At 39.4% G+C, this 27,853-nt stretch overlaps 1 protein-coding gene across 5 annotated transcripts in view; it reads left to right on the top strand.

Moving 5' to 3' along the window:
- Positions 1-27,853, top strand: part of LOC141810607 (myosin-10-like) — an 86,654-nt gene that overhangs the window by 10,161 nt on the left and 48,640 nt on the right. For 2 of the 5 annotated variants that reach the window (XM_074698314.1, XM_074698340.1), the window contains exons 3-8: positions 7,074-7,230; positions 22,937-22,964; positions 25,728-25,830; positions 26,041-26,070; positions 26,290-26,304; positions 27,385-27,402. In XM_074698314.1, coding sequence (XP_074554415.1) covers positions 7,074-7,230; positions 22,937-22,964; positions 25,728-25,830; positions 26,041-26,070; positions 26,290-26,304; positions 27,385-27,402 — 351 coding nt within the window. The remainder of the gene's footprint in view (positions 1-7,073; positions 7,231-22,936; positions 22,965-25,727; positions 25,831-26,040; positions 26,071-26,289; positions 26,305-27,384; positions 27,403-27,853) is intronic. The other 3 variants (XM_074698323.1, XM_074698348.1, XM_074698331.1) reach the window with 2 other exon arrangements.

The raw sequence follows: 27,853 nt of genomic DNA, 5'->3' as shown, positions 1-27,853 counted from the left end.
AGAGATTCTTGCATTATTATCAGTTAAAAAGTTGTTTCAAAGCCCAGTTAGCATAGACACAGATATCAGAGGCTCCAGAAAATGTTTCCTCTTTGCCCACTGAGAGCAGGCTTGTTGCTAGGCACTGCTCCTTTCCCAGATATTGATTTGGACATTTCCGGAGGACTGGGATCTCTTTCAACCCCGTCAGAGCTCTTCTCTTTTGACCACAGAATTTCTGGATTTGTGGGGTTTTGGGTGAGATCACCACAAACGCAATCACCTGCATAAAATAGATCCAATGACGTGTTTAGAGATAGAGGTGTGGTTCAAGCAGTGAAGATTTTCTTTGTCGACCCGTAATTGTTTTTCCAGATTTTTTGAAAATGTAATTTATCTCATATGAATTGTTGTTGCCTTCAGGGAGTGGTTCGGGATTCAGAGGTGAAGGAATAGAATAGAGAATACTTTATTTACCCCTGAGGGGAAATTCAGGAGGAGTCACAACAGCAACCAAGAAAACAAAAAGTAAGAAAGTGTATAGAAAGTGCAAAACGTCCATAAGGAAATAGATGCTGACAGCTTGTCCATCATTGTCCAGTCAGCCAGCCTCCACCTCCACAGGGTCCAGGACTGAGCTTCTTCAGCAGTCTGTTCAGTCTCTGTCTCCTGGATCCTGTCTGCTCACAGCAGGTGAAGTTCTTCCAATGTGGCGTTGGTGTCTGATGTTAGCTCCGTTAGCCATGTCTGTGAATAGCATGATGCTACTCTGCCTTCTGGTATTCCCTCTGTAGCTGGGTTAGCACAGCTAGCTCGTCCATCTTATTGGAGATAGATCTTACGTTCCCAATAATGATGGAAGGAAGGACAGGTCAATGTCGTCACTTCTTAGCTCACACCTAAGAACCAGCACGTCGTTCTCACCTCCTTCTCCTCACCTTGTGGGGAAACATCAGGCCTTGCACCAGTTACCATTGACATGCTACAGGCTGCTAACAGCTGATTTCACATGTAAACAATGCAGCCATGGTTACATGTAGGATCTCCAGACAAACACAGGAGCAAAAATAGTAAAAATATCATTGAAGACATAACCAGTTTGGTGTCCATGACCCACTCCAAATGCAAAGCTGACGAAAAAGATATTAAAAAATTACAAGAAACAGACAAAGAAGAAAGAGCTGCTGTAACAGGCAGCCACAGCCAACCGAAATGGTTTCAGAAAGACAAAGTAGAAACAATAATAAGCTCTTTGAATATTTTATTACATTTTTCTTCATTTAACAAGGAGATCCTGCTGAGATGCAGATTTTACAAGAGCCAGAAACATCTTACTGACAATATAATCACAAAAGACATATCAATCCTAACGCTGCAGAGTTGCTGGCTTATTTTTTCCAACGCACTGATTCAGCTTCGGTTTGGCCTGTAACTGCTTATTAAGTAAGTAACAAGTGAAGTGTAATCCCCTGAATGTTGCATAAGACAGCTGCTTTACGCCGTTATTACTGTGAACCAAAATCACAGCCCTTTCCAAACCCACTTGACTTAACCCTGAGCTTATCTGGAGCTTTCCTGCTGACGACTGTAGCTCAACAAACCAGGGAAAATATGCACTCCAGTGTGTCTGTGTAAAGTTCTTGTGCTTATCTCGACTCAGACACAGGACGGCACACACACTCCCAGAATCAAGCTGCTGGATTTCTTCACAAGCGTTCAGTTATTCAGGAGGGCACGCTCTCACTTCCACAGCCCCTGAAAAACGCTCAAATTTAGCTTTTCAGCAACACATGCTTACATGCAGCAGTCTGCCTGTCTGGTGACTTGTTTTGCCTGTTTTGTAGGGGTCCCAGCCCTCGCATTCAGAGCCCCCCCTAATCCCCCAGATAGCCCTGGTCCCCATCGTCAAGGGCAGCCAGCTGAGTCATCTCTCTCCCCGCTGCCTGCAGCCCAAGCTGGGTCAGGAGCGCTGATCTGTCTGCCTGGCGCTGCGCCCACCACAGGGGGGCTGGGGAAGGGGGTTATTATGGCAGAAGCTGTGTAAAACACCCTGAGCTGCAAGAAGGTGATTTTCACACATAGTTGGAGTTAGCCAGGTCTGAGCATTGATTTCAGTCAACAGGGGTTTCAGACAATGCTGCTGCTGCTGATAACGATTGTGTGAGTGGACATGTTGCTGCACAGAGCTGTGTCATAAGCATCTGTGTGAGCTGTAGAGGTGGGGAGGGGGCTTTTCATGGCCATCTGGTGATTAAACACACACACACGCACGCCAACACTCTCAAAAAAATTGGGGGCCACGGCAGCAAATGCCACTCTGAGCGTCAGCCCTCAAATATGTCATTTGTTGTCAATGAGGGACAAAACGTTGGCTCGGATCAGAAGATTCTTGGCTCCATCTTTGGCTGCTTTTGAATCAATGACTGACTGATGATTTTGGCAACTCTAAATAAATCTGTATCGTTAATCATTGTATTTAGACTCAAACTCAAACTGATTCATGTGTTCATAGAGTGTTCAAAGATGTTGCAGAAGAGCTACTCTGCTGTATGTTGCCCATAAACTGTATAATAAATGTAACCTCAAAGTATATTCAAAATTGGGGGTTGGAGAAAATTATATGATTTATCTGGATTTTTTTATTTAGCAATATCAAAATTGAGATTCTTTGTCAAAAAACACTTTCTTTTCAAGTGTTTTTCTTATGTTCCCAACAACGATGGATGGAAGGACAGGTCGATGTCATCACTTCTTAGCTCACACCTGAGTAGCAGCACGTTGTCCCCACCTCCCTCTCCTCACCTTGTGGGGAAACATCAGGCCTTGCACCGGTTAGCATTGACATGCTACAGGCTGCTTAAAGCTGATTTCACATGTAAAGGATGCAGCCATGGTTACATGTAGGATCTCCAGACAAACACAGGAGCAAAAATAGCAAAAATATCACTGAAGACAAAACCAGTTTGATGTCCACAATGAACAAACTAACCAAAAAAAAGTAATGATCCACTCCAAATACAAAGCTGATGAAAGACTAAGTAGAAACAATAACAAGCTCTTTGAATATTTCATTACATTTTTCTTCATTTTACAAGGAGATCCGGCTGAGATGCAGATGTTACAAGAGCACCAGAAACATCTCGCTGATAATATAATTACAAAAGACATATCAATCCTAATGCAGCAGAGTTGCAGTTATTTCAAATTCAAATGCTTTATTTCAGTCTGTTTATAAACTGTATTGGAAAAAAGTTACCGCTTTTTTCCAGTAAACTCAAGCGGTGTGCAAATTATGGAAAAATATGTCTCCTGATAAATCATTATCATCATCATTTAACTATTTCGCCTATGGTGTGGTGTTAAAAAAGCAGGCCAAATATTGTAAATATTGAAGAATCGCAATTCAAATTGAGTTGCCACCCCAAAAATCTTAATAGAATTGAATCACAAAAAAATGGCATATCGTCTCAGCCCTATTTCATTCCCAAACTTCATGATGTGGGTTTTGATGTGGTAAACATCAGTGTTTTCTCTCTATTCTTGGGTCAGTTAGTTTAAAATCATTTTAAGTTTAACTTTTACAGTGTAGTAGACTGATAAAATAATGATCATAGTCATGTTATGTGCAATATTAGATTTTTTATTAGTATTGGTTACACCAAGTGACATTTATCAGTTTCACCGACTGACCACGTCTTTCACCCAATAGTTTCTTTGCAGCATTAGTTTAATGTCACAGTAGTTTTAGGGACAAACTTGATGCACTTTATGTTTCCAAGTTCAGTGTATGTATAAAACACTGCATCCGACTTTCATTATTTCAAATACAATAAAATGGAAAAGTTATTTTAAATCAAATAGTTAAATGGGTAGAATACTGTAGTGTATCGTCAGCAATCGTCAGTAATTGTCAGTAATTGTCAGTAATTGTCAGTAATCGTGATGTTATTGTATCGTGAACCAAGTATTGTGACGGGAATTGTATGGTGAGGTTTTTGCCAATACTCATCCTTTGTTAAAAGTTGGCTAAAATGTCTTAGCTCTGAATTATTGCCATAGCTAGGTGTCAAAAATGATGTTTCAATGGTCTCCCTGGTTCCCCAGACTCTGACCCCAGCTATGATTTGTGTTTGTATGAACATGCAGCCAGAACACGTTTTTGGTGTGTTAGTCAGGGGTCCTCTCTGCTTCCACTGCACGCTTTGATCATGTCACTATTGTTCCAGCACAGCCGGCGTCGAGCTCAGCACAGCCACAGACAACATAACCGAAGAAAAAGAATGTGCTTTTAATACCTCGCCAATCACAGCGGACAAAAAAATCAAAACCACAGGAAATGAAAGTTGGTGGACTAGAGGAAAGTGGGGATGAAAGAATAATCAATTATTGATGTAGTTTGTAAGCAGAGGTAGAAAAAAGCTGCTTTTTCTCTCTAGTGTTAGGGATGATTCATCCTGGATAGAAGGCTGCAGCTCATCTACTGAAAATTTAAGATTTTAGACTTTTGATCCCAGACTCCAATCTGAGCCGTAATCCAGCAGTCTACTGTTCACTGCCTGTCCCATACAAACGTGAGCTAATGGATTCTCCCAGCAGCAGACATATCAGGGATTAACCCTGTCTTGGCCTGTCTGTCTGCTCATCTGTCTGCATTATACAGCTGAGGGACCTATATACCACGTGGATTAGAGAAATTCCCTCATCAGCCCAAAAATGTCCGATAAAACTGCCAGTTTGATGTGGAGGGGGAAAAAAAGCGACTGAAGTAGAAACCTTGAGCACTGCAGGATGCTTGGCAGCGTGCCTGCCGTCTGCAGCCCTGTACAGTTTTCAAGCATGATCCCTGAATTCTTAATCTGCACAACACAATGAGCTCCACGCAAGAAGCACTAATGCAAACAGGTTTATTCAGAAGTGGCACGTAGCATGGGCTGGACTGACTGAGTTTGACGTTGGAGCTCTTTGATACGACCGAGCAGTCAGGACCTAACTTTTGAGTCATGCACAATTTGTGTGAGCTTTCCCACAGGGCAAGATGTCAGCATCACCTTCTGTTGCACCCGTCAGTATTGTCACGGTTGACTACCATCAGACTTGTCTGATACCTTGGTGGCTGTTGAGTCAATTTCACTGCCTGTCATGTGAGTCATGGGACACTTTCCTTCAAAATCATCCACCTGGTGTGACATGTTTGCTCGATAATTTTCTTTACTCTGATCTAAAACAACAAAAGAACTGTTTGGTAGATTATTTCTGTGTTGTAACTATGCTCCAAAATCTGGAGGTAGTCTCAGAAAAACCCTGCTCTGTGGGGGCGAGCTCTCTTTCATCTTGGAAGATGGAGTTTGGTCTGGACTGTGGAGATATGAGATTGCCACTGGTAGCAGAATCTCATTCTGTATCTCCCTGCATTGATATTGCCTCCAGTGATGATAAGCCTCATTTCTTCAGTCCTACAAAACCACCCAAAACAATACCACATTTGGTTTTTCAAAACACTAGCTGGAAGTTGTCCTATCCCACAAGTCCTATCAGATTGGTGAAATGTGGCATGCAGGTTTTTGGAGCTGACATCTACCTGATTGTCAGGGCAGCAGAATAAGCTGTTTGGTAATGGCAACCTACATACTCAGTAGAGATGGGCATTTCAAGCAAAAGAGCTACTGAACATTCGCTCGTAACTAATGGAAAATTAATAAATCAAGCCGCCACCGCCCACCCACATACACGTCCTGCCAACATGAGTCTTTGACGAAAAGGGAGTGGGCTGCTATGCTTCGCACATCGATCATCAAACTTACTTCTTCGGGTGACAAAGCCTACCACTGACTTTTATTTTGTGGACAGCGCCGCACTTTCAGCTGCATGCCTTGCTCTCACATTGCTGGTCGTAGTTGTTGACGTCTCATGATAATTCTAGACTAACCTTTCAGAGTTTGCACTGTACCTCATTTGCGTTCATTTCTTTAAAGCAGTTCCCACATTTTCCAATCCGTATTTAAGCATTTCCTGGTTCTAGTTTTGCTTGTAAATCCACCAGCCTGTTCTGGTCTGGCTCCGTTCATTATGCCGGTTTTTTGCCGTGGTCAAGTTAAATACCATTAGGGAGAGGTACCTTTCATATTTAAAATGATACGGTACCTGGCAATCTGTATCGGTAATCAATGGTACCAATTTTTGGTACTTTTGTGTGTTTATGTGGTAATAAACATTAATTAGTTTCATAATAAAATATCAAAGTTTTTCAATTTAACATATCCATTCTTCAATATACAACCTTCCAATGCTGTGTTCATGTCCAGCATGGAAAATCTCCTACTCATCCCCTCTCCAGTCACAAGGATGTGTTTAGGTACCTAAACATGGCACCGTTTGATTTTATGTGAATTGATACTTGGTACTACACATGCTTATTTGATCGGTATCTATAAAAGTACCTAAATCAGAACCCATCCCTGAACATGATCTGGTTTTGACATAAATTGTTTTATTTTGAAAGTCATTTGGGCATTTTAGATGGTTCCTGTGTACAACTTCTCGTCCCTCTTTTTATGTTCATGGCTATTGGAATACTCAAACATCTTTCCCCACCCGTAATACTCAGCTCTGCTGCTTAATCCACAAATGCATGTTTCTTACAAATGTGGCACCATGAAAGAGAAACAAAACAGGCTTTCCAATGGTTTAAGATTTACTGGCAAGAAGCATTTCAAAGACAAAGAAGTAATCCTCCAAATAGAAACTTAATTTCCTTTTTGGCTAAGTTTGGTAAACATGGTGGCATTGGTACCTGTTTCCATATTGCAGACATAAAAACTCATTAATAGTGAAGACACTAAAATATATTCGGCAAGTAGGTTACAAGAGTTAGATAAAGAGTTAATGATCAAACTAATGTCCATTACTATAATTATGAAGTTTTTATCATTTTTAATTCATACTTAAATCTCCACAGTCAGCAGTATTCCTTCAAACCTAATTATGCAGTGTTTGATCCTGAGGTTCTTGTTGTGTTTACTCACTCTGCATCAACAGCTGATGTTGTGGCTGCTGTGTAATGAATAAACTGTCAATCATGTTTTTCTCTTTAACAGACGTACTCTGGTCTCTTCTGCGTTGTCATAAATCCCTACAAAAACCTGCCCATCTACTCAGACAACATCATCGAGATGTACAGAGGCAAAAAGAGACACGAAATGCCACCTCACATCTACGCCATCTCAGAGTCTGCGTACAGGTGTATGCTACAAGGTAAGTCAGTGTTTTCAGCATAAACCCCAGTGCCCAGGGATCACCTTTCAATCTTCTGTCCTGGTCTTAGAGAGGAAAAGTATTTGATTGGATGACATAACCGTGAATGCACCATCTCTGATTAACTTGTTCGGTCTTAACCCTCTGATTTAAAGTGACCATTCATTTATTTCTAACCCATTTCGGATCTTCTAATGAAGGCTGTCGTCTCAGAGCGATGTCTACAAAGATCCTTGCCTGATAGATGGCGAGCTTCCAGCCCCTATGAGCAGTGACTTACTGGGATAAGACCAGCGAGAACAGAGAGGGTGACCCCATTGTGCTCCACAATAGCTCCTTTGTGTATGTAAGGGCCGACCAGTGGGGGTGGTGACAAACTGGACAGTCCGTCAATCCTTTTAGGCTTTGCTCTCCACATGTTGGTACACAGAGGGAAGTTTTGGCTGTGTCAACAAGTTGCTTGATGATCCCTTCATCCTCTTTAGACAAAAACTGCTGTCATAGATCACATCTACTGGTGTTTTTTGTTCTTATCTGTTGTAGTTTGATGTGAGCAGCAGTTTAAATGCGCTTGTTCTGGTCTCATTCCTTCACCTCTGATGATGTTCAGCACGGGGACATAGTTTCAGCAGGCGCTCCCTCATTGAGCTGAGCCAACTTGTCATTAGTCCAGCTAGTTTTTGTTGTTCCTCACACCCTCAGTCCACTGCACTCTGTTTCTACATGACTGGACATAAATGCTCAGGGGGCGGGGCAGAGAGACCTGTCAATTAGACCTGCTTGATTCAACATATTTCTGAGCTTATTATTTCTCACAGCACTGACCTCTGGCCTGGAGCAGTTCACGGCACTGCATGTATTTAATGTATGTCCTACAGTACAGCGAGCCCGGCCTGTATTTTTAATGCACTGCTGCTCCAACCCATTTTCAGCCATGGTCGTTTCAGAATTAAGAGTGTTGTGGTTGAAAAGGAGGTTTGTAGGTTGGAGATTAGTGGAGGCCAGCTGCTGTTCAGCTGTGGCTCTAAGCATTTCTGCAACCTGGATAGGAGAAGTGAATTTCCAGCCGTCAAGATTAGCACTAGTGTGTTTTTTTTTCCTTCCAAGTAAGCAATGGGGCCTCTGGGAAAATGAACACAACAGCTAAAACATCACATCACTCAAGTCAGGAAATTGTCTGTCAGGGTACAAATTTAGCACAATAGGTAGAGAATTTTTCTTGAAAGATATTTCTTTGTTGCAACAATGTTTTCAGGCAGTAGATCTAGGGATGGGTACCTTTTACATTTGACATGATACGGTAAATGGCAATCAATATTGGTACTCAACAGTACCAATTTTTGGTACTTTTGTGTGTTTATATGATAATAAATGTTAACTTGTTTACTGATAAAGAATCAAAGATTTTCAATTTGATTGATAAGATGGTTATTCTTCAATATAAAAACTCATGTCCAGCATGGAAAATCGCCTACTCTTCCACTCCCTCACAGTCACAAGGATGGGTTTAGGTACCTTAACATGGTACCTTGTGAATTCAGGGTGAATCAGTACTACAGATGGAATTCAGTCTGTAATGTATAAAAGTACCTAGTTTGGTACCCATCTCTAAATATAAATTGTGTCTAAGGCGATCAGTTTTCCAATCCACCAAACACCAGGTAAGAGTCAATGGCAGAATAAGCTGTTTGGCATTGGCAGAGAAGAACATGCTCCTCACAAATGTGGCATCATTTTAAAGAGAAATAAACAGGCTTTGCAAAGTTTCAAGATTTATTAACAAGAAACATTTTAACAACAGAGAAATAAACTACCAAACACAAATTTCATCCCTTTTCTGCTATGTTTGGTACCAGAAGTAGTGTAATGATACTACATCTGGCGGCTCAAGTGTAATATTTGCATCCCAAGTGTAATTTTGACTTTTTAAATGTTTTTCTTCCTTTAATATCAGTATCCATAGTACACTATTTGGACAGTCTCTCAATCTCTGGTTATTTGCAGCTCCTGATGCATATTCAGCCGGTTTGGTTTAGTTTAGTTGGTCTTTATTTCATTCATGTTTATGTTCATGCCATAAAAACATATAAACAATAAAAAAAAAATTTAAAAAGCAGGAGCAGGCAGGAGAAAATGTCTTATTATTTCTGCCCCTCCTCTCATAAGATGTTAAATAAACACATGATCAGAAAAAAACAAAAATACTGTTGGCCAGCTTGCCTTTTAACTTTCCAATCATTTTTTTCTCACAGAAAGACAACAAGCAACACAATCCAGAAACATAAATGCTAATACAAAAGAAAAACAGAAAAAAAGTGATAATTTCTTATTTATATTTTGATTAATATTTTTTGCTTTTTATTTTCAATTTTTTAAACATTTTGAGCTTTTCTGTTGCAAGTTTAACATTATCTTTCATCCCTGTATTTGTTAAATCTACTGGTTAAAGTGACACCTTTAACTGTGATACTGAGCTCCTTGAGTGTGGTTCTAAATCTTTGTTTTACAAACATTTTGAATCTTTTTAAACTGCAATTACTTTTTCTAATGACAAATCAGCACTGAATCTTTACTGGTAGCAGCTTTTTATGAGCTTTATACATAATTTGAAACATTTTGAAATCTATTATATCATTACGATCATCTTTATTTTGATATGTGATTTCCTATTTAAGTTTTCATCTATAATAACACCTAATTACTTTATTTTATTCACTCTTTAAGTTTTATTCTCTATGAATTTGAAAACCTTCAGGTAATCACAGAAAGACAGAGAAGGTTCCTGTTAATGCATCCATTGTGGTGAGATGTTACATATAAACCACATCCAGCTGCTTGAAAAGTTTTGTGCAGACGTCTGCAGCTGATGTTCTGCTCTCCGTCGGTTTTAGATTATTGCAAAACCTTACATCATGAACAAACCTCCCACACTGGCAGATCACCTGTTGTGATGATGGAATAAAGAGGGGAACATTTCGTCAGTAGAGGTGTGAGTTTTGGATGGCGAGGCAGGACATGTGGAAACAGGGCGAAAGTGGGGAGTAGGAAAGGTGCCGCAAGATTAATTTAAACCTTGACCGACAGACGAGGGCTAATCTTAATGGGTGCACACATTTCTATATGTTCCCTTCATATCAAACAATTATGACAAAAACTTTAAGACTTACTTTATTTGATAAACTTTAGATAGATCAATGATAAAAACAGAAATTTTCAGAACTTTTCTCTCAGAGTTTGATAACATTTCAGTGATTATTACAATTGGCTTTTTCACTTTGAGGTATTTGTGACTGCATGACAAACAAACTACACCGGGTGCAGACATTTAGCGGCCTCTGATTTACGACCTCCAGAGCTGAACACATCAGTGAATCTTATTTACAGCTGAAAGGCCTCAGGACCTGGCAGGGATCTGTTAATTCCCTCAGCCTTGCTGTGAAGCCAGCCTCTGCTCAGATGAGAGGTTAAATGAGGTGTTGCCTAACACAGACAGACCAGGAGAACTCACTGCACATCTGTCATTGATTACTGCTCCAGATACTTTACATAATTGCCCTCGCTGTGTAGCCAGCGTGAAACCTCTGACGTACAAGAAGTTAATTTTGTCAGATCTGGAAATGTGTTTTGAGGAAATGCTGATGCTTGCTTAAATTCTAACGTGGTAGAGGACTTTTTATGTCAGCGGTTGTACTGGAGTCCAACAGCTGAAGAGCATCAAAAGTGTCCCCAGGTGAGGTTATGAAACACTAAGTCTTTGTTCCTCTGGAAATGCTGGAAAAGCCCCTCCTTCTTGAGTCTCCCCTGATGTGAAATCAGGGTGGAAGGTCAAATCCAGCTCCATCAGTCCAGTGTTTGTTGGGTTTCTCTCAAGTCCATTTCATCAACTCCCTCTCACATGTCTGCAGAATCTGCAATTTCAGTAAAAGATTAAATAACCTCTTTGAAGAATCCAAGCTTAATGTTTATTGTGCAGCGTTATCTGCTCGATCAGGAAAATATATCATGAGCGCAGGAATGTTTAAAGTGGCAGAACATACAGACTCTGGCCCACCTGGCACCAACCAGGTCTGAAACAAACACTAATGGCTTTGATGGTCTATTGCAGCTCCTCATGGGTGCACCAAGGCACGCTGAGCACTCAGGAAATTTGCTAATCTTTTAAAAAGACAAAGCACGACTGAACTCTGCAAGGAGCTGCAGACGGGGGACAGATTTACATTTTCTGACCCTGTTTTTATTTCACCAAGTTGGCTCTTTGAAATCAACTTTGTAAAAACAAGCAGTGAATTCTTATCCAATCCCTTTTGTTGCCCAGCGTGACTTTTGTGCAGTTCAGTGTCTCCTGTTGAGTCTCAGGTGTGGTGTAACATCAACAGGTTGCTTCAGTTATACAGTTTCATTTAGCAGATGCTTTTGTCCAAAGCGACGTACAACACAAGCAAGAATTTAGACAGAGGGAAAACCTAGTTAGGGCGACAACCATGATTCGAGTTATCTGGCTGCAGGTTCTTTTATTAAGTGCCTTTTTTTTTTCAAGTAGTGTAGAATAAAGATAGACCGATATGGAGTTTTAGGGGCCGATACCGATACTGATTATTAACCTGCGTTTCCACTAAGCAGTCCGGGTCAGTTCAGTACAGTTTGGGACGGTTTGGTACAGTTAAGCCTGATCCCGTTTGTGTTACCACAGCAAACTGTGCCCTCTCGTGGTGGGCGGCGTGTAAGCCGGATGCCGGAAGCAGCTCACCCCGCTATTAAATCCAACAAAGAAAAAAAACGCGACACAGTAAACAAAGAGCATAGATGGAAGACATGCAGCATTTCGTCCTCACTGTGACTGTCATGTAGCTCTCTGTTACAAAGTGCAATCAAGCTTTGCTTCAGAGAAGTCTGTGTGCCGCCAGGAGAAATGCAGCCGCTGTCGGGGTAAGTGACGATACTTTTGACCAATCAATGGTCTGCAGTGTTGTAGCTCCACCTTCCGAGAGCGGATCGGTTCAGTCTGGCACCCATACGAAAGGGTCCCAAAAAAGTAGGTTGGCTAGTCTCGGTTTTAAGGGATCTGTCCCGGGATGAGTCAGTGGAAACGCCGCAAAAAGCGCGCCGTACCGAGAAGACGAACAGAACCGGTCTGCTTGGTGGAAACCCAGCTTTTGTAGGCAAGGAGGCCGATAACCAATATTTGAAGCCGATAGTCAAAATGAAAATATTGGCATAAAAAATGTTGAATAATACAAACTCCAAAACTTAACTGCATTCAAATACCTAAAAGCATATGTTTATTAAACAGCTCCCAGGCTCAGCAGTATGTTTTATAAAGTTAAAGGAAAACTTAAAAAAAATAAAAAGATCAAGTTTTCTACAGTAAATAAAGTTTTTCCAAAATTTCTATGTAACTGCAATAAAACTAGACAGAATTGAGTTTTTGCTGCCTTTTACAGGCATGTAATGCAGCTGAATTAATTTTCTGTTTGGTTTTACATGACTGATTTAAATGACCATCTAGGGCTTCATTATGGTAGACAGGGAGAAACTCTGTGCAGAGCAGCATCAGAGCAAAAACAACACAGTTTTAAATGGGTTTCATATCGGCTGTCTGAGTGAAAAAAAGGCCAATGCCGATACGCCCCAAAATGCCAAATATCGACCCAGATCTATCCTTTGTGTAGAATCATCTAGCCAACTAGCCAAAATATATTTAAACCTTCAACATCATTCAGTAATAGGGCTCAAAAATCAATAAGAGCTGAGTCTTAGACCTTCTGACTCATTCCATCCTCCAGGACAAAGAACAGAAGGGTCAGATTAAGTGCTTAAGTGATCCCTGAACAGTAGTGCTGCACGATTTGGGGAAAAGGTGCGATTTGCGATTAGGTGGACAATATTGCAATTGCGATTGTGCTTGCGATTTAATAAAAAAAGTTGTGTCATGATGAGTCTACAGACTTGCTTGGTTATCATGGAGAAAAATCTGAATTGCACGTGTTGACATTGCGATTGCGATATCCTCTTTTGCGATTACGTAATTGCATGTGCTGACATTGCGATTGCGATTGCGATAATCGTGCAGCCCTACTGAACAGATGAGTTTTCAGACATCTCTTAAAGTAGAAAGGAACTCTGTGGATCATATAGAGTTAAGTAATTCATTCCATCATTTGGGCTCAACAGAGGAGAAGAGTCTGGCTAGAGATTTGGAGCCGCACTGGGCTGGGGGCACCAGGTGTCTTTCACAAGCAGAGCGTAGAGGGCGAGAACGAGTTCAGACCTGGATGAGGGACCCCAGGTAGACAGGAGCCGTTCTTGTCAATGTTTTGCAAGCCCGTAGAAAAACTTTGAATTTGATTTGAGCTGTTACTGGAAGCCAGTGAAGAGAAATAATAATTATTTATTAATAATTTTTTTGGGGCTGGTTAAAGACCAGACGTGCTGCTGCATTTTGGGTAATCTGCAGAGGTTTAGATGGGCCTGTACCAGAAGCTGCGTGGCCTGTTGTGTCAGGTTGGGTCTGATTCTTCTGATGTTATAGAGGGCATATCGACAAGACTGTGAAATTGAGGCCACGTGAACCTTAAAGGTCAGCTGGTCATCAGTCATGACACCCAGATTTCAGGCAGAGTTTGTGGGCTGTTTTTGTTTTTTCATCAGAAAATGAGATTAAATTTAAGACCTGTCTTATTCGCAAAATATTATGAGCAGGAGATGATTTACTTCCCCTCTGTCTTTCTTATTACTCCTGTCTCTCTTAAATATATCAACCTCTGTTCGTCTTATTTTCCTTTTAGTGCTGAATGAGTTTCCATTGGCTTCCTTTCTGCCTGTCAGCACTAATTTATTTTTTTACCTGCTCTATTTAAATAATCACAGATATCCTTGACATTTTATTCGACAAGTTGCTCAGCATGAGTTGGCATAAATACGTGGAATTAAAATTTACATCTTGTTGTCACTTCCAGTCAAACGTAGTTGAAATCCCTTTTGGATTTGATCTGAGACTTTCCTCTCTATTGAAACTAAAAACTGGGTCTTTACTCCATTTGTTTCCGTCTCTGGCTGAAGTGTCAGACTCTCCTGTGACCACGGACGAGGCCCTAAAGCAACTGACTGTTTGACTTTTTATTTATGTTTTTGACTGAGACCTCTGCGACAGTCTCCCGTCCCTTTTCACCAACAGTGGATAGAGAAGAGACTTTTGCTCCTGCCACTTCAAACACGCCTTTTTTGAGCACAGGGTTTAGAGGAACCCTTTTATTACTGCACTGAGGTGTTGAGCTAATAAGCAACTTGACCCCCCTCTGTGTTATAGGACAGCTCCTCTGTGCCAAAAAGGACGCTGCTGGCACCAAGAAATCTTTGAAATCAGCAACTCTGTTTTTGTTATAGTTTAGTTTTTGTGCCAAAGCTTCAGCTCCATCCAAGGCTGCTCAGAGGCAAATCCCATAATTGCCACATAGGATCCTTAAGTACTTCTTTTTAGTTGGAAAATCAAATACACGCGGTGGTCCCTGAATAGTCATTATGCATTTTGGAACGGTGTCTGATAATGGTCATTACAGGTCTCAACCACCGCTGCTTCATGGCAGGATGCTTGACGAGACTTTAAGGATTTATTGTTTTTTAAGTTAAAAACTGCATGTGATCGAAAAAGCATCACAGCAGTTGTCGCATTAGCACAGAACAAAACTTTTACTGTTGGAAAGCCTTTTTGTAGAAACATGCATTTGTGGGATGAATAGCAGAGCTGAGTATAAAAGAATTGTTAAATCTTCTCATTGCCAGTTCCAAACAGCTTATTCTTCCACTGATTCTTTTTTTTTGATACTTTATTGCAGGACTTTACAGTACATTTCAGAGTTCATTTAATTCATGATTACAAGCTCATTTTTAACTTGTTTCATTTCATCCTGTTACATTTATTATTATTATTCTTTTCTTTTTTTTGAGGAAAAAAAAGAAACAAAACAAAACAAAACAAAACAAAACAAAAAAAAACATGCAACAACAAGAAAATTAAACGCAGTTGCCAAAATATTACAAAAAAAAAAGATCTTCCACTGATTCTTGTTTTAGGGACTGGATATAGTACTGAATGATATGGCCTAATACCAAAATCTCAATGTTTTTGAGCTATATCCAGATACACTATATATATATATATATCGATATTCTGATTGCTCCTCTTAATCACACTATGTAAACTTTATATTCAACCCTTTGAAGCAGATTCAAGCAGACCCTTCAGTTTGATGTTTCAAATTTGCATTTACAAACCTTAACCCTGCCACTGACAAAATGTGCAAGCAACTTTTTTCCCTTCTTTCCTGATGCAAAAACACACATCCAAAGGAGAGTTTTCTGGGTGGGCGGGGAGTGTGAGCACCAGCAGAAAGTGAAGGAAATGAAAATAGCAAAAAGGAAGTCATTTCATAAATCTCATGTGCAACAACCCGTGTAGCGGCGACTGCTGGTCAGTCGAGGGGAATTCATTTTTTTCCAGCCTACATCATAAATTTATTTATTTAAACGTAAATTCTGCCCTCCGTGTCAGCTTGTTAGCAGCTGTAGCTGCTTATTGGTGAATAGAGAGAGAATCTTAAACACAACGCTCGTCGTTTTTAAGAAAGGTAAACTCGGTGGGGATCGATAAAGCCTCTGGATCAGTCCAAAACAACTAACTATAAAACTCAGAAGATGCTCTGGTGGAGGGTTATACTTCAAGATCACTGACTGGCTCATTTCACTGTCAATCAAAAAGGGATTCGGCCTCAGACAGATCATTCAATCATCATGCAGAAGCCCAGCATCCAGGCCAGCCCACTGCCTCATAGACCCCCAGAGACGCTGAGCGTCCGATGGGCGGGACAAAGCCCAGCGTTTATCCAATGACCGTTCAGTTTCCACAGTGGAACAACCCACTCTACGCTTCCCCGCTAAGGTCAGAAGATGCTAAGCGTCCGACTGTGTTAAAGCGCTGAGACGCTGCAGGGATGAATGAGAAGGAGGTGGAGCCAGTTACCTGTGATAGGAGCTGATTCTGAACAAAAGATGAAGGAATTCTAGCTCAGATTTTGTCCATAAAATGTACACACAGCAGAACATATCAACACTTTTTGGGGGACATTTTAGGGGAAGCTGAGCTTCCCTTGCAGTCTTAGAGCAATCGCCACTGAACCCGTGATATATCAAATGAAGTAGATATATTGGATATATCACCTACCCTTAGTTGGATGATAGAAATCTGGAGAAACAAGACTTGGTGGCAAGTTATAACTTATTTTTCAAGATTATAACATGTAATAACTATTTAAGTACAAGATTTATTCCCAAGAACCATTGTTAACAACAAATAAGTCTTAACTCCCGGCACATCTTCCCAAATTCTTTTCTCCACACAGTTCTTGTCTCGCTGTAGCTGATCCATCCAAAAAAGGCAAAAAAATATAACTTAAAATAGAAAAAGAAAAAGAAAACAGCTCAGCTATGACCTCAAGGTTATGGCTGTTTATGGACTTTATTTTCCATATGGATTACTCAAGCAAGTTGTGAATAATCTGGTCTGGAAGTCAAGAGGAGAACAGGTTAATTAATAGTTGGATAGTAGAGCAGGGTGTAGCTAATAACCTTTTGATTTGATTCAATTGTAGCGATAGACCAATATGGATTTTTTCCGGGCCGATACTGATACCGATTATTTGTGGTAAAGGAGGACGATTACCGATATTTGGAGCCAATATTCATTTGCAGTCAAAGTGCAAATATTGTTGTCGAAATTTTGAACAATACAAACTCCAACACTTATCTTCATTCAGATACCTTTAAGCACGAGTTTATTTAACAGCTCCCAGTCTCAGCAGCACGTTTTATAAAGTTAAATGAAAACCTTAAAAAAAAAAAAAGCTAAAATTTTCTACAGTAAATAAAGTTTTCTAAAATTTCAATGTAACTGCACTGCTGATTTGCTGTTTCCCAAGCCATGGCTCGGCCTGTACCCAATTTTTTAGGTTGCAATTCCATTTGATTTCAATTCGATATTGTTTGAAATGCTTCGATGTTGAATCAGTTTTGAATATTTTTTTATGCCTTGTCGAACATATGTGGTAAGTCACCTTACATTTTTGAACAATAAAACAACCCTAATATCAGACTTAAGAGTTGAAGGGCTGGCTTTACGCTGCTGCTTGCTTTGGTTGACCTTTTTTTTGGTTTGGTCTAGTGCAGCCTTCACACATAGAAAATGAATAACACAAACAGCGCCCCCACTGGCCAGGAGGTGAATCAATTCATAGAATTTGCTGAATCAATATTGGAATTGGGCAGGGAAATATTGCGATGCATCGATTAATCAGTATTTTTACCCACCCCTATTGGATAGATGTTGTTTTATCAAAACTGCAGCACACTAAATCTGCATTTCAAGAACTCTAATTAGGTTGTAGCTTGCTGTGTCCTGAGCATCATTACAGCCCCTGTGTCCTTCACAAACAGCATTAAGACCAAGACTTCCTCCTAAAAGTTAGACGTCTTTATATCCTTCTGTGTCTTTGTTAGCGCAGACATTCAGCAGATACGTAGGTTTCTCTGTTTACATCATTGTGTTTTTGTCCCGCTGTGACACTTTATCCACCGCTCAATTAGAGTGCAGGGCTGCTTTCTGAGGTGAGTGTTTGCACTTCAGTGCTGCTTCTAAATACAGGCATTAGCCATCAGCGGCAGACACTGGCCCAGGCCCAGCGTGCCACAGCCTCACAATGAGCTCACTGTCGTGAGGCTGAGATCAGCCTCCCCCTCCTCTCTCTATCTCTCTAAACTGGGAGAAATACCACATGCAGAGCTGCTGTGTTTATGTCAAAGCCTGGAGACACCCTCACATCCTTCACTGTCAGCAGTGACACAAACATTAACCATCTCACAGATATATGAGAATCAGCCTGTCTGCTGGATTGAATCTGGTGTATTTTAATCCCAAATGTTAAAAATGCTTCAAAGGGAATCTTAGGGATCTGTCAAAGCTTTCCAAGAATTTATAAATCATCTGGATCAAATGTTTAAAATTGTATTTATTGAAGACTCCTCACTGCCTTCCAGACATAATGGAGTCATGTGAAGCTGGCAGGAGCCTCGCTGATCATGGGGAAGCCACTAAAGAGCTCTTATGACTATCAAGTAATGTTTCAGAAATAACAGCCCCTCTTTGAGCAACTCTGCACACACACACATGTGCACACACACACACACAGTCCTCCACAGTCAGTAATCTGTGCCTTACAATCTGGAGATGTTGTTAAGGTTGCAGCAGTGTGAGCGAATAGCTGAATGCACAGTCTCACAGTGACCTGATAATATTGTTCCTCTTTGTCTGCAGTGGGTCTGATAGAGGAGAGCGCAGCTTTCTGCTGTGTTTGTGTCTGCCTCAGATAGGGATGTGAATGTAAAGAGGGACGTGGAGGGGGAGGAGGGGGCTTATGGGGGTGTTTGCATGTGTGCTGTCATGCACAGAGAATTAGTTGACGTGATAGCTTGGGAGTAGCTTTGGTGAGTAGCTTTGCTTTTGCATGCAGGAGTTTGAGGCCAATCCGCCTTGTTATGGTACTTAACTTCAGGAAGTTTCTGGTCAAGCCAGGAAACCCAGGTTGTCCCTGGTGAGGCAACCAGCTGTGTCCTCAGTCAGATAACCCTCCATCATTTTACCAGCAGTCAGCACTTCTGTCCAGGAAACCTCCAGCCCAGGGTCTGAACATGCACAGAGTTTGAATAACTATGAGCACAGCAGCGAGAAGAGCTTCCTGTCACTTAACTTCCACTTGACTCCTTATTTCAAGACGGGATCTGTAAAGCTGGAACTTAATAAACCTTTATCACTCCTTTTGGAGGTTTGCTCCTGCAGGCCGATGTTAAACAAGAACAAGACCCTCATAAAGCTATTTAATTTTGATGCATTGGATTATTTTAATGCAGGGGTCTGCAACCTTTACTTTTATAAGAGCCATTTTTCCTTAGCTCACCTAGATTAAAATTATTCAGGAGCCACAAAATCTAAAGTATATAAAATTGTATACATTTTTTTTTAAATGTAGTGAAAATTATATATGAGATTTTATTTTTATTTAATAAATTTGTGCATGTAATGTCCTGGTTGTGATATTTTCATAAAATTGCAAAACTTAAAAAAAAAAAAAAAGGAATTAAAAAAATGAAATTTAAATTAAAAAAACAAAAAAACTAAAAATTTTAAAGATCTATTAAGATAACTTCTTTGTTTTACAAAATTTGCAAACATGTAAAAAAAAAAAAAATAAATAAAAATAATAATTCAAAAACGTAAATTTTAAATTTTCAACGCTTGAATTTGATAACATATTGAAAATATTATACAAATTATCATTTTTTGGTTTGAAAAAATAAAGTTTCGAAAGTTTGCAAAAAATTTATGCAATTTTGAAATTTTAAAAATGTTCAAGAATTTACAAAAAAATTGAATTTAACAAATTTGCAAAAAATGTAATATTTTTGAAATAATAGTTGAATGTGCTAACATGTTTTGATATAATTTTTAATTAAAACCTGTATTTTCTTTCAGATTAGTCTTTTTGTAGATTTAGTTTTCCTACAAGGACTGTAAAACTTGAGGTTAGCCACAGGTGCATGGAAAGTTGGTGGGCTGTTGATGTTGTAGGAGGTGAAGTAGTTCAAGTAGATTTAGTTTCACAAAATGTTAACGCATGATTTTATTTAGTGTCAGTGTCTTTAATCATCAATACCTTCTGTAAGAAAAAAAAATTGTAATATTTTTTTAAAGCTACAAGGAGCCACTGCAAAGGAGTCAAAGAGCCACATGAGGCTCCAGAGCCACAGGTTAAAGACCCTTGGTTTAATGCACCGATGACATAAATCTGCAGCTCATCCATTACAGTCTTCCTTAATTTGTGAAATAATAAAGTGTGCATTGTTTGTAATGGTTTGGGAAAAAATGTCTTCAAAAACCATTTAACAGTTGAGTCAGCCTTTTGTAAACATGGAATAAAACAGCGGGGTATCCTTTAATGTGTACATCTGCATAACACTGGATGCCAGTTCCCTCTCATTAGAGGGATAAGGATTAAGGATGATTCATGATTTTCAAATATTTAAATTATTTAACAACGTTAATAAAATTGGAAATACTTATTAGTGACTATTGAATAGTATTTTTGCTTAAATGCTAATCCCTAAAAGGGATACTTGCAGCACTCCGGAGGTCTAACCACATCACAAAGGTTGTGTTGTTGTAACCTACTGTGGTTTGCACAGAGCTTGACTGCAGTTTGCTGATAAACAAGTTAGGAAGCCACATTTATATGTGATTGGTGGTTTAGCTCGTAGAAAAATGTGGTGTCAACTCAAAAAGGTTTTTTCATATTATTACTGAATTTTGATATGACTTCGCAGAGCTCACACACACAACATGACTTCTATTGAATTCCTCTGTTTCATATTTCTGTCTAAATTCAAAATGGGTCCAGACATCAGCTTTAAACATTGAATGTGCTGATCATTGACTGTATAAAGAGTGGACATTTGCCATTTACCATTGTACAGTTTTGAAGCCAAAATACCCCCGTCACAGGCGCCGCCATTGGCAGCCGTCCTGCAGCCAGAGTCTTCGCAGTAGAAGCTGTGAGAGACTCAGAGAGAGTCTGAGTGGAGCTGGGTGACAAAAGTAATAATTATTTTTTTCTGTCAATTAGTCTAATCACTTCTTGACTCTACCTCCCGACATATTGTACAATCCCCCCAAAAAATACACAAGAACAGCAGCTGTCAATTATGTCAAACCTGATATAAAACCTTGTTTTTAACCTCTTATAACTAATGAAAACAAAACTTTTCAGAAAAAAGACGACCAGAGTACAAGGCAGCCAAATAATATCCTCAAATCACCACAACAATTGGATGTGAGAAACATTTCTACGACGTCTGTTAATTTTTGAAAGTTTGACCACAGCCCATCTGGAATGACTGGGGAGATGGATTTTTTTTTTGACCTATACTGCAGCCAGTCACCAGGGGGAGCAGTTTCTGTGGTGACCTGACTTCCAGCTAAGCAAGATGACGTCCATTTTTTTACAGTCTATGGTGCTGACTTCACATGACTACTCACCACAATTGATATTCCATAGTAGTTGGATATAATATAATAGTTGTTTAGTCAAGAGGGGTCTTTGCACAGCTTGAATCACACAGTATGGCAGCACCCACAGCGCCCCATCAGGAGTGGAGGTCTCATTACAACAGAAATAATCAGTTCCATTGTTGTATTAAATTGATTAGATAAATCATTTTATTTAATCATCTTAAAATAATCTTTAGGAAAACACAGTTTCTTAAAATCATTCAGTACATTTCTTTTTATGACATCTATTCACCTTATGCTAAAATATTTTGCTGCCTTGGTTTATTTTCTTTTTATTTTAACTCTTCACATCAAAACTTAGTCTTCAGCGAGCTCTTGTTTCGCTGATGTCTTCCCTGAGTCACTGATTGCAAAACTCTGAAAAAGTCAATCTGCTAATGCACCAGCACGCCAATCACCAGTCACCGGTAAATCCTTCAATTAGCAAACATGTAGAGTCTGCAATACAGCCCTGGTATTAATGGCCTGAAGGATGAGGCTCAGGAATGAGCAGGAGCTTAGTCATCAAATAGAGAATCAGGAAGTGGTGTGAGGTAAAACGAGATCAGCTTGGTTTTCATTTCTCAGACTGACTGAGATATTTTAACATGATGAGGAAAATAAGACAGTTTATTGGAGATATATGGATTATTTTTCAAATAGTGATGAAATAAAATTGTAAAAACTACCTTTAAATGTATGATATTATTTTTATTAATACAGCATATGTAAACAGCAAAGTGCTGAATCCCAGGGTACAACTCTCAGCTTTTATCTTATCTTTCAGACTTCTTACTGCTCACACAGCCACGTGACTGAATAGGAGGCCCTCTCTGTAAGCAGTATGACAGGAAGACAAAGGACTTTTTCCCATGACATCACCATCCCCATTATTTCCCACAAAGGGTTGACTAAATGACTTAAATCTGCCTCATTTCAAGCTAGCTGAATGCTGCTATCATAGGAGTCAATAACGACACATCTGAGTCATAATTTATAACCACATGTCGATCACAGTGATGATCACCCAAAGTGTGGCGCTCATTCACATTTCAGACCAAAAGAGTGGATCACAGATTTAGGAGGAATCATTGATTTCTGGCCCTCATCCGAGTCTGTACGGAATAGCAACACAAAGCTGACTTTGCTGTTCCCTTATCTCTCCCGTGCAGTGGTTGGACTTAACAGCACAGTTTTTCTGACATTTTGAGCATCACATTTCTGGAATTACTTTGCTTTAAAGCCCAGTCGAACCAAGAAAATCCAGATTCAGACGGGCTTTTTCTTTTCTGATCAAATCAAGTCTGTGGCTGGGAAAACGTGATATCTGAAGCGTTTGAAGTCTGGCTGCTGTACACACAAACACTTACACACACTCCAGCTATTCTTTGGGATTCAAACACACAGTCTTCTGCTGATAAGACTTAAGAATTTGGCTCAGTGTGTTGGTGAGGAGGCTGTCAATCAAAGTGTAATGCACAGTAGAGACTGAATAAAGACAGACTGCTGAGTTTGACTTATTTTGTCCTTCTCTTTCTCTTTCTTTGTTTCTTGCAGATCGAGAGGACCAGTCAATTCTTTGCACGTGAGTACACCACTCCTCTTTACATTCCCTGATTTAACATCTTATGGTTTAGTTTAGTTCCCTGTTTCTTTGTTAAATTGAGAATAAAATAATATATAAGTAATTTCACTCCCCAGTAGCGTTGACAGTGAACTCTGGGGCCTGACAGTCGCACATGTCACTGACACTAACCAGGCGGACTCTACTCAAAGAGAAAAGTGTGAAATGTGTCTGAGAAAAGTCTGACATTTGTGCCACGCAGCCCTCTGGCATCTTCTCAGTGACAAGTGTCTGAAGATGACAGGAATGTCGGCTAAGAAAATGCCAGCGAGGGTATTGAGACGTAAACCATCCAGCAGCAGCTCTTTCCTAATGCTGGATGATGAGTGATGTGTACATGTTAGTTATGCTTTCTAAAGGAACACACAGGGGCCTCAAAATAACTTACACAACACACACAATGAAATCTGTGACCAATAAAACCACAGTTTTATATTACTACAAGCCAAACTGTCTGACAACAGTTACAGACTTGTAGATAATTGAAGTTTTCCATCTATTACCCCTCTCTCTCACTGGGTATTTTTAGATGGTTTTGTGTCCTCACCTAATGCAAGGAGTGAACTTCATTAAAGGGTTAACAAAGAAAACAACCATGGCCTTGATTACTGAGGTGTTGTTAATAAAACAACCAAGGTTTAATTAAGCACCCACAATTAAAGTGCAGTACAAAGTCTATTTTATTTATAAATGTTAGGGGTGTAAAGGTTCGGTGTGTGTAACGAACCATACACAACTTTACTGTACTGTAACATTAAGTGCTGACCTAAAAGGAAACCTAAAACTGAGGCCCCCACTTTGACCAAAAAAGGTTATTTATTCAGTATGTGTCTGTTCAGGTATGTAGTAATGTAGAAAACCCTTTAAAATGTTAACACCAAACTGAAAATCTGGAACTATCTGGAGGGGACAAAACTTAGACTCTTTATCATACTTTTTTAAACAACTTTTATTTTTTTTTTAATACAAATGTTATTGTTGAGTTACGGAAGAGGATTGGGGCCACTGAAAAAAAAGTAATACGTCCAATTTTTTTTATTGCTATTATTTTCAAAGTAAAAAGTTAGAATTCTGAGATAGAAATCAGAATTCTGACTTTTTTCTTAGGATTCTGAGAAAAAAAAATCAAAAAAGATACTGACATTTTTCTCAGATTTCTAAGAAAAAAGTCAGAATTCTGACATTAAAGTCAGAATTTTGAGCAAAAAAGTGGCAGAATTCTGAGGGAAAAAAGTCTGAATTCTGACTTAAATTAAAGAACTCTGACTTTTTTCTCAGAATTTTGACTTTAATCCCAGAATTCTGATTTCAATGTCAGACAAAATAGTAACAAAAAAATAAAATTGTTCTTTTTTTTTTTGTAAATTTTTTTTGTTTGTTTTTTGTTTTTCATTGTCATTTATATTTTTCTTTTGTGGCCCTAATCCTCTTCCGTATTGAAGTGAATGTTAAATGTAAAAAAAAAAAAAAAAAAAAAAAGAATAAATAAATGACTGAGCAGGCCTAAAATCCTAAGCTGTAGATGCTGCACGCGGCGTGGACGCGCAGCTCTGCGCTCATGTGCGCCTGTACTGCGCCTCTCTTGGCACTGCAGGAAACTTGCAAAGTGCACGCCCTCTGCGCACGGCGAAGGCCGGCGCAGGGCAGGTGCTCCTGCGCTTGCGCCTGGTCTACGAAATTAGAGCCCAGAGTGTTAAAGTTCATTGAGGTTTCCCCTCCCTTTACTGTACCAAAAAATTATTAAACTAAAACCTTTATATTGTCTGTAAACACAGACCTCTGAATTAGCAAATGTGTGATACCCCAATGTCCATTTTGATTTTTAACTGTGTTACATTGTGAAAAGTTTTTGAAGACATTCAGACCTGATATCACAAAGGGACATCACTGAGTACTCGCACTTAGCATTAACTTTCGTTTCTCATTTCTTCTGCAATGACCCCTTTTTGATTTAACATCACTCTCCTTCACTGTATACACTGAGCACAAAAACTAATTCACCTTTTGCACATCATAAGAAATAACACTAATTGTGCACTCTTGAACAAAATGAAGGGATGTGATGAGGTCAGCACCCCCCGTTCTTACGTTTTTTGTTTGAAATGGAGGATTAAGGGTTTAGGTTTGGGAAATCAAACTCCCAGCAGTCCAAGGCCATCAAAACAGACACAGCCTAATCCCTCCATGATTACCCTCAATTCACAGGAGCCAATGAGACTTTCAACACTGACACTACGCTCTCCCAGGCTTTTCTCCCAGCCACATCACACTCTCTCAACCTGAACGCAAAACAATATTTTGTGCATACTTGGTGTATGAAAATGTGCACTTACCATAAAACCTCAAGTATGCTCTAAATCTGAACTGCACCCCTCAGAGTTTGCATTGCCTGGAGGACTCCAGAAGATTTTCTTTCTCTTTACAAAGCCTTAGTCAGTGTATGACAGAGCAGCAGAAAGAAGGATGTGCATCCACAGGCCAGGAACCACAGACCTGGACTAGGCTGAGGCTGAAAGAAAACCACAATGAAAGACACATGATAAGATCACTGGTGAAATATCGATTGAGTTTGAGACAGCATATGTGCGTTCCTTTGCAGAAGAAGAGACAGGTTTGTGTTTATACACAGGCACCTGCCAATCTGTCAGACTAAGACTCATAATAAACAAGTGTCTCCTGAGGTTGTCTGTTATTGTGTGTGTGTTTTCTCTTCTTGTGTCACAGAGGCGAGTCAGGAGCTGGCAAGACAGAAAACACAAAAAAGGTCATTCAGTACCTGGCACATGTTGCATCATCCCACAAAGGAAGAAAGGACCACAACATTCCTGTGAGTATTTTTCTTCTCCAAGACAGAAACAGAAATGAAAGAGAGCTCATCAGAGGGTGTTGAAATACCAACAATGATGCTGTTTATTCTGCATATTGAATTGTACAATGTTGGTGTGAAATTAAAGACAGATACACATGTGGTAACATGGCTTTTTGCACAATGTGCACACAATCTAACAATTTGCATCTGCTTATCTGTAACAAACAGCCAGAATCACCCAAACCAGTGAAACTACAGGCAAGTCTCCATGATTTTTATACACAAATCACACCTACATGCATGCTTTATTGACATTCTCGTCCTTAACAAACTTCACTGATATAAAATAGACTTGTTGATGATCTGTATAACAAATTTAGGGGTAATTGTCAGTCCATTTTATGCTGTATTTAGTTGAAATGCACGTTTGACTCTGAAATTAGCTTATTTAGCATTATTATTGTCTCTCCCTGCCAGGCACAAAATACAGTTGTAAGTACATTTTAAAAACTGGCATGGTTGTTTTTGTTTCATGGTGATGACTTGCTTTTTGTCTACCTGTGTCAACAGCTCTTCATTATTGTCACATGCATGCTATTTTTAGGGATGCACGATATTGGATTTTTGCCGATATCCGATATGCCGATATATTGATATATCGAACCCCCTTTTGGCCGATACCGATACCGATAATCACAAGTTTGTTTGTTTTTTTCACTGTAAAGAAAGTTAAGTCTATCCTGTACTGGAATTATATGTTACTCTTATTGTGACGGTCTTATTTGTTTAAGAAACACACATAAAACAAGACAAACATTTGATTTTACCATAAATAAGAAATGTATTATTTTTTCAAACTCAAGACATTAAGTTTTGAAACACAGAAAAATAATTTCTTTAGATCACATGAACTTTAAATGTACAATGCATTTTTAAACATAACCAAGTTGCATTTGATTATTTTAGAGCTACTGTAACAACCTGGTGACAGACACAGAGCTCTGCAGTGCAAATAAACGAAGTGCTACATTTTATTTAAGGAGCTTATTTTTCAGATGGAAAATAATAATAATCCTAACTGAATAGCACCTTATCGGCTGTGCCTATTGGCAGAAATTTTCATATCTGCCGATACCGATAAACGTGTTTTTAAGCTTTTATCAGCCGATACCGATATTGTGCCGATAATATCGTGCATCCCTAGCTATTTTCATTTGTCACTCGGAGCTTCATCATCAAAACTTTTCTGCAGCCGCACAAACACTTCATAAAGTTTTAGATCAGACGTCTGTTAGACTGCTGACCACATCTGTATTCAGTTATATTAACTTGTAGCGCTTAGAAGGCTTGGTCATGACCAACAGGAGTGATATTCATTAATGTAGCTCTGACAAAGCCTACCTGTTTTGGCTGATCAGAGTTGTAGGCTAATTTCACAGCTGATGCAGGTTCGTTTGCTTTCCCATCATTTTAAAATGCTTAATTTAAGGTAGCAGCTCATTTGTTCCATGACATTACTGAATTTTTACCATTTTGCATAATAACAAAATGAATCTCCCCCATATCCTACAGAGTGGAGCCCTGTTTTATGTGAGTAGCATGTAGTTTTTCACCTATCTCACCTAACGTACAGTGTGAAAGGGTGCTTTACCCACTCTGTTAGCACTATTAACCCCCAGAATAACTCACTATTATCTTTTCAACCTTCTAACTCTTATTGCTTGGCGTTAGGCAGCAGATGCTTTCCATCTGTCTTAATCAGGCTGCTGCTGATGTGCTTTAGCTTTTATGCTGCATGATACTGCTCTCAGTAAGTTATTGCTTACTGTTTCTCTCAGACACTTAACACCACTTACAACTTGAGGACATCTCCCCTCGTAGAAATAAATCATTCTCTAATCCTTATTCAGTAACCCATGTGTGCTACTAGAGGCTGAGGTATTTTATGGTCTTATATCATGGTTCAATAACACTCTTGACTGTTTAATGTTTCACTCAGTCACACTTAAAAACCCTTTACTAAAATTAAGGCTTGTAATTT

The sequence above is a fragment of the Halichoeres trimaculatus genome, unplaced genomic scaffold, assembly GCF_033239565.1.
Source record: "Halichoeres trimaculatus isolate MK-OKI-2021-1 unplaced genomic scaffold, fHalTri1.1 fHalTri1_scaffold_2, whole genome shotgun sequence".
NCBI classification, from domain to species: Eukaryota; Metazoa; Chordata; class Actinopteri; order Labriformes; family Labridae; genus Halichoeres; species Halichoeres trimaculatus.
This window is presented reverse-complemented; position numbering and strand designations above follow the sequence as displayed.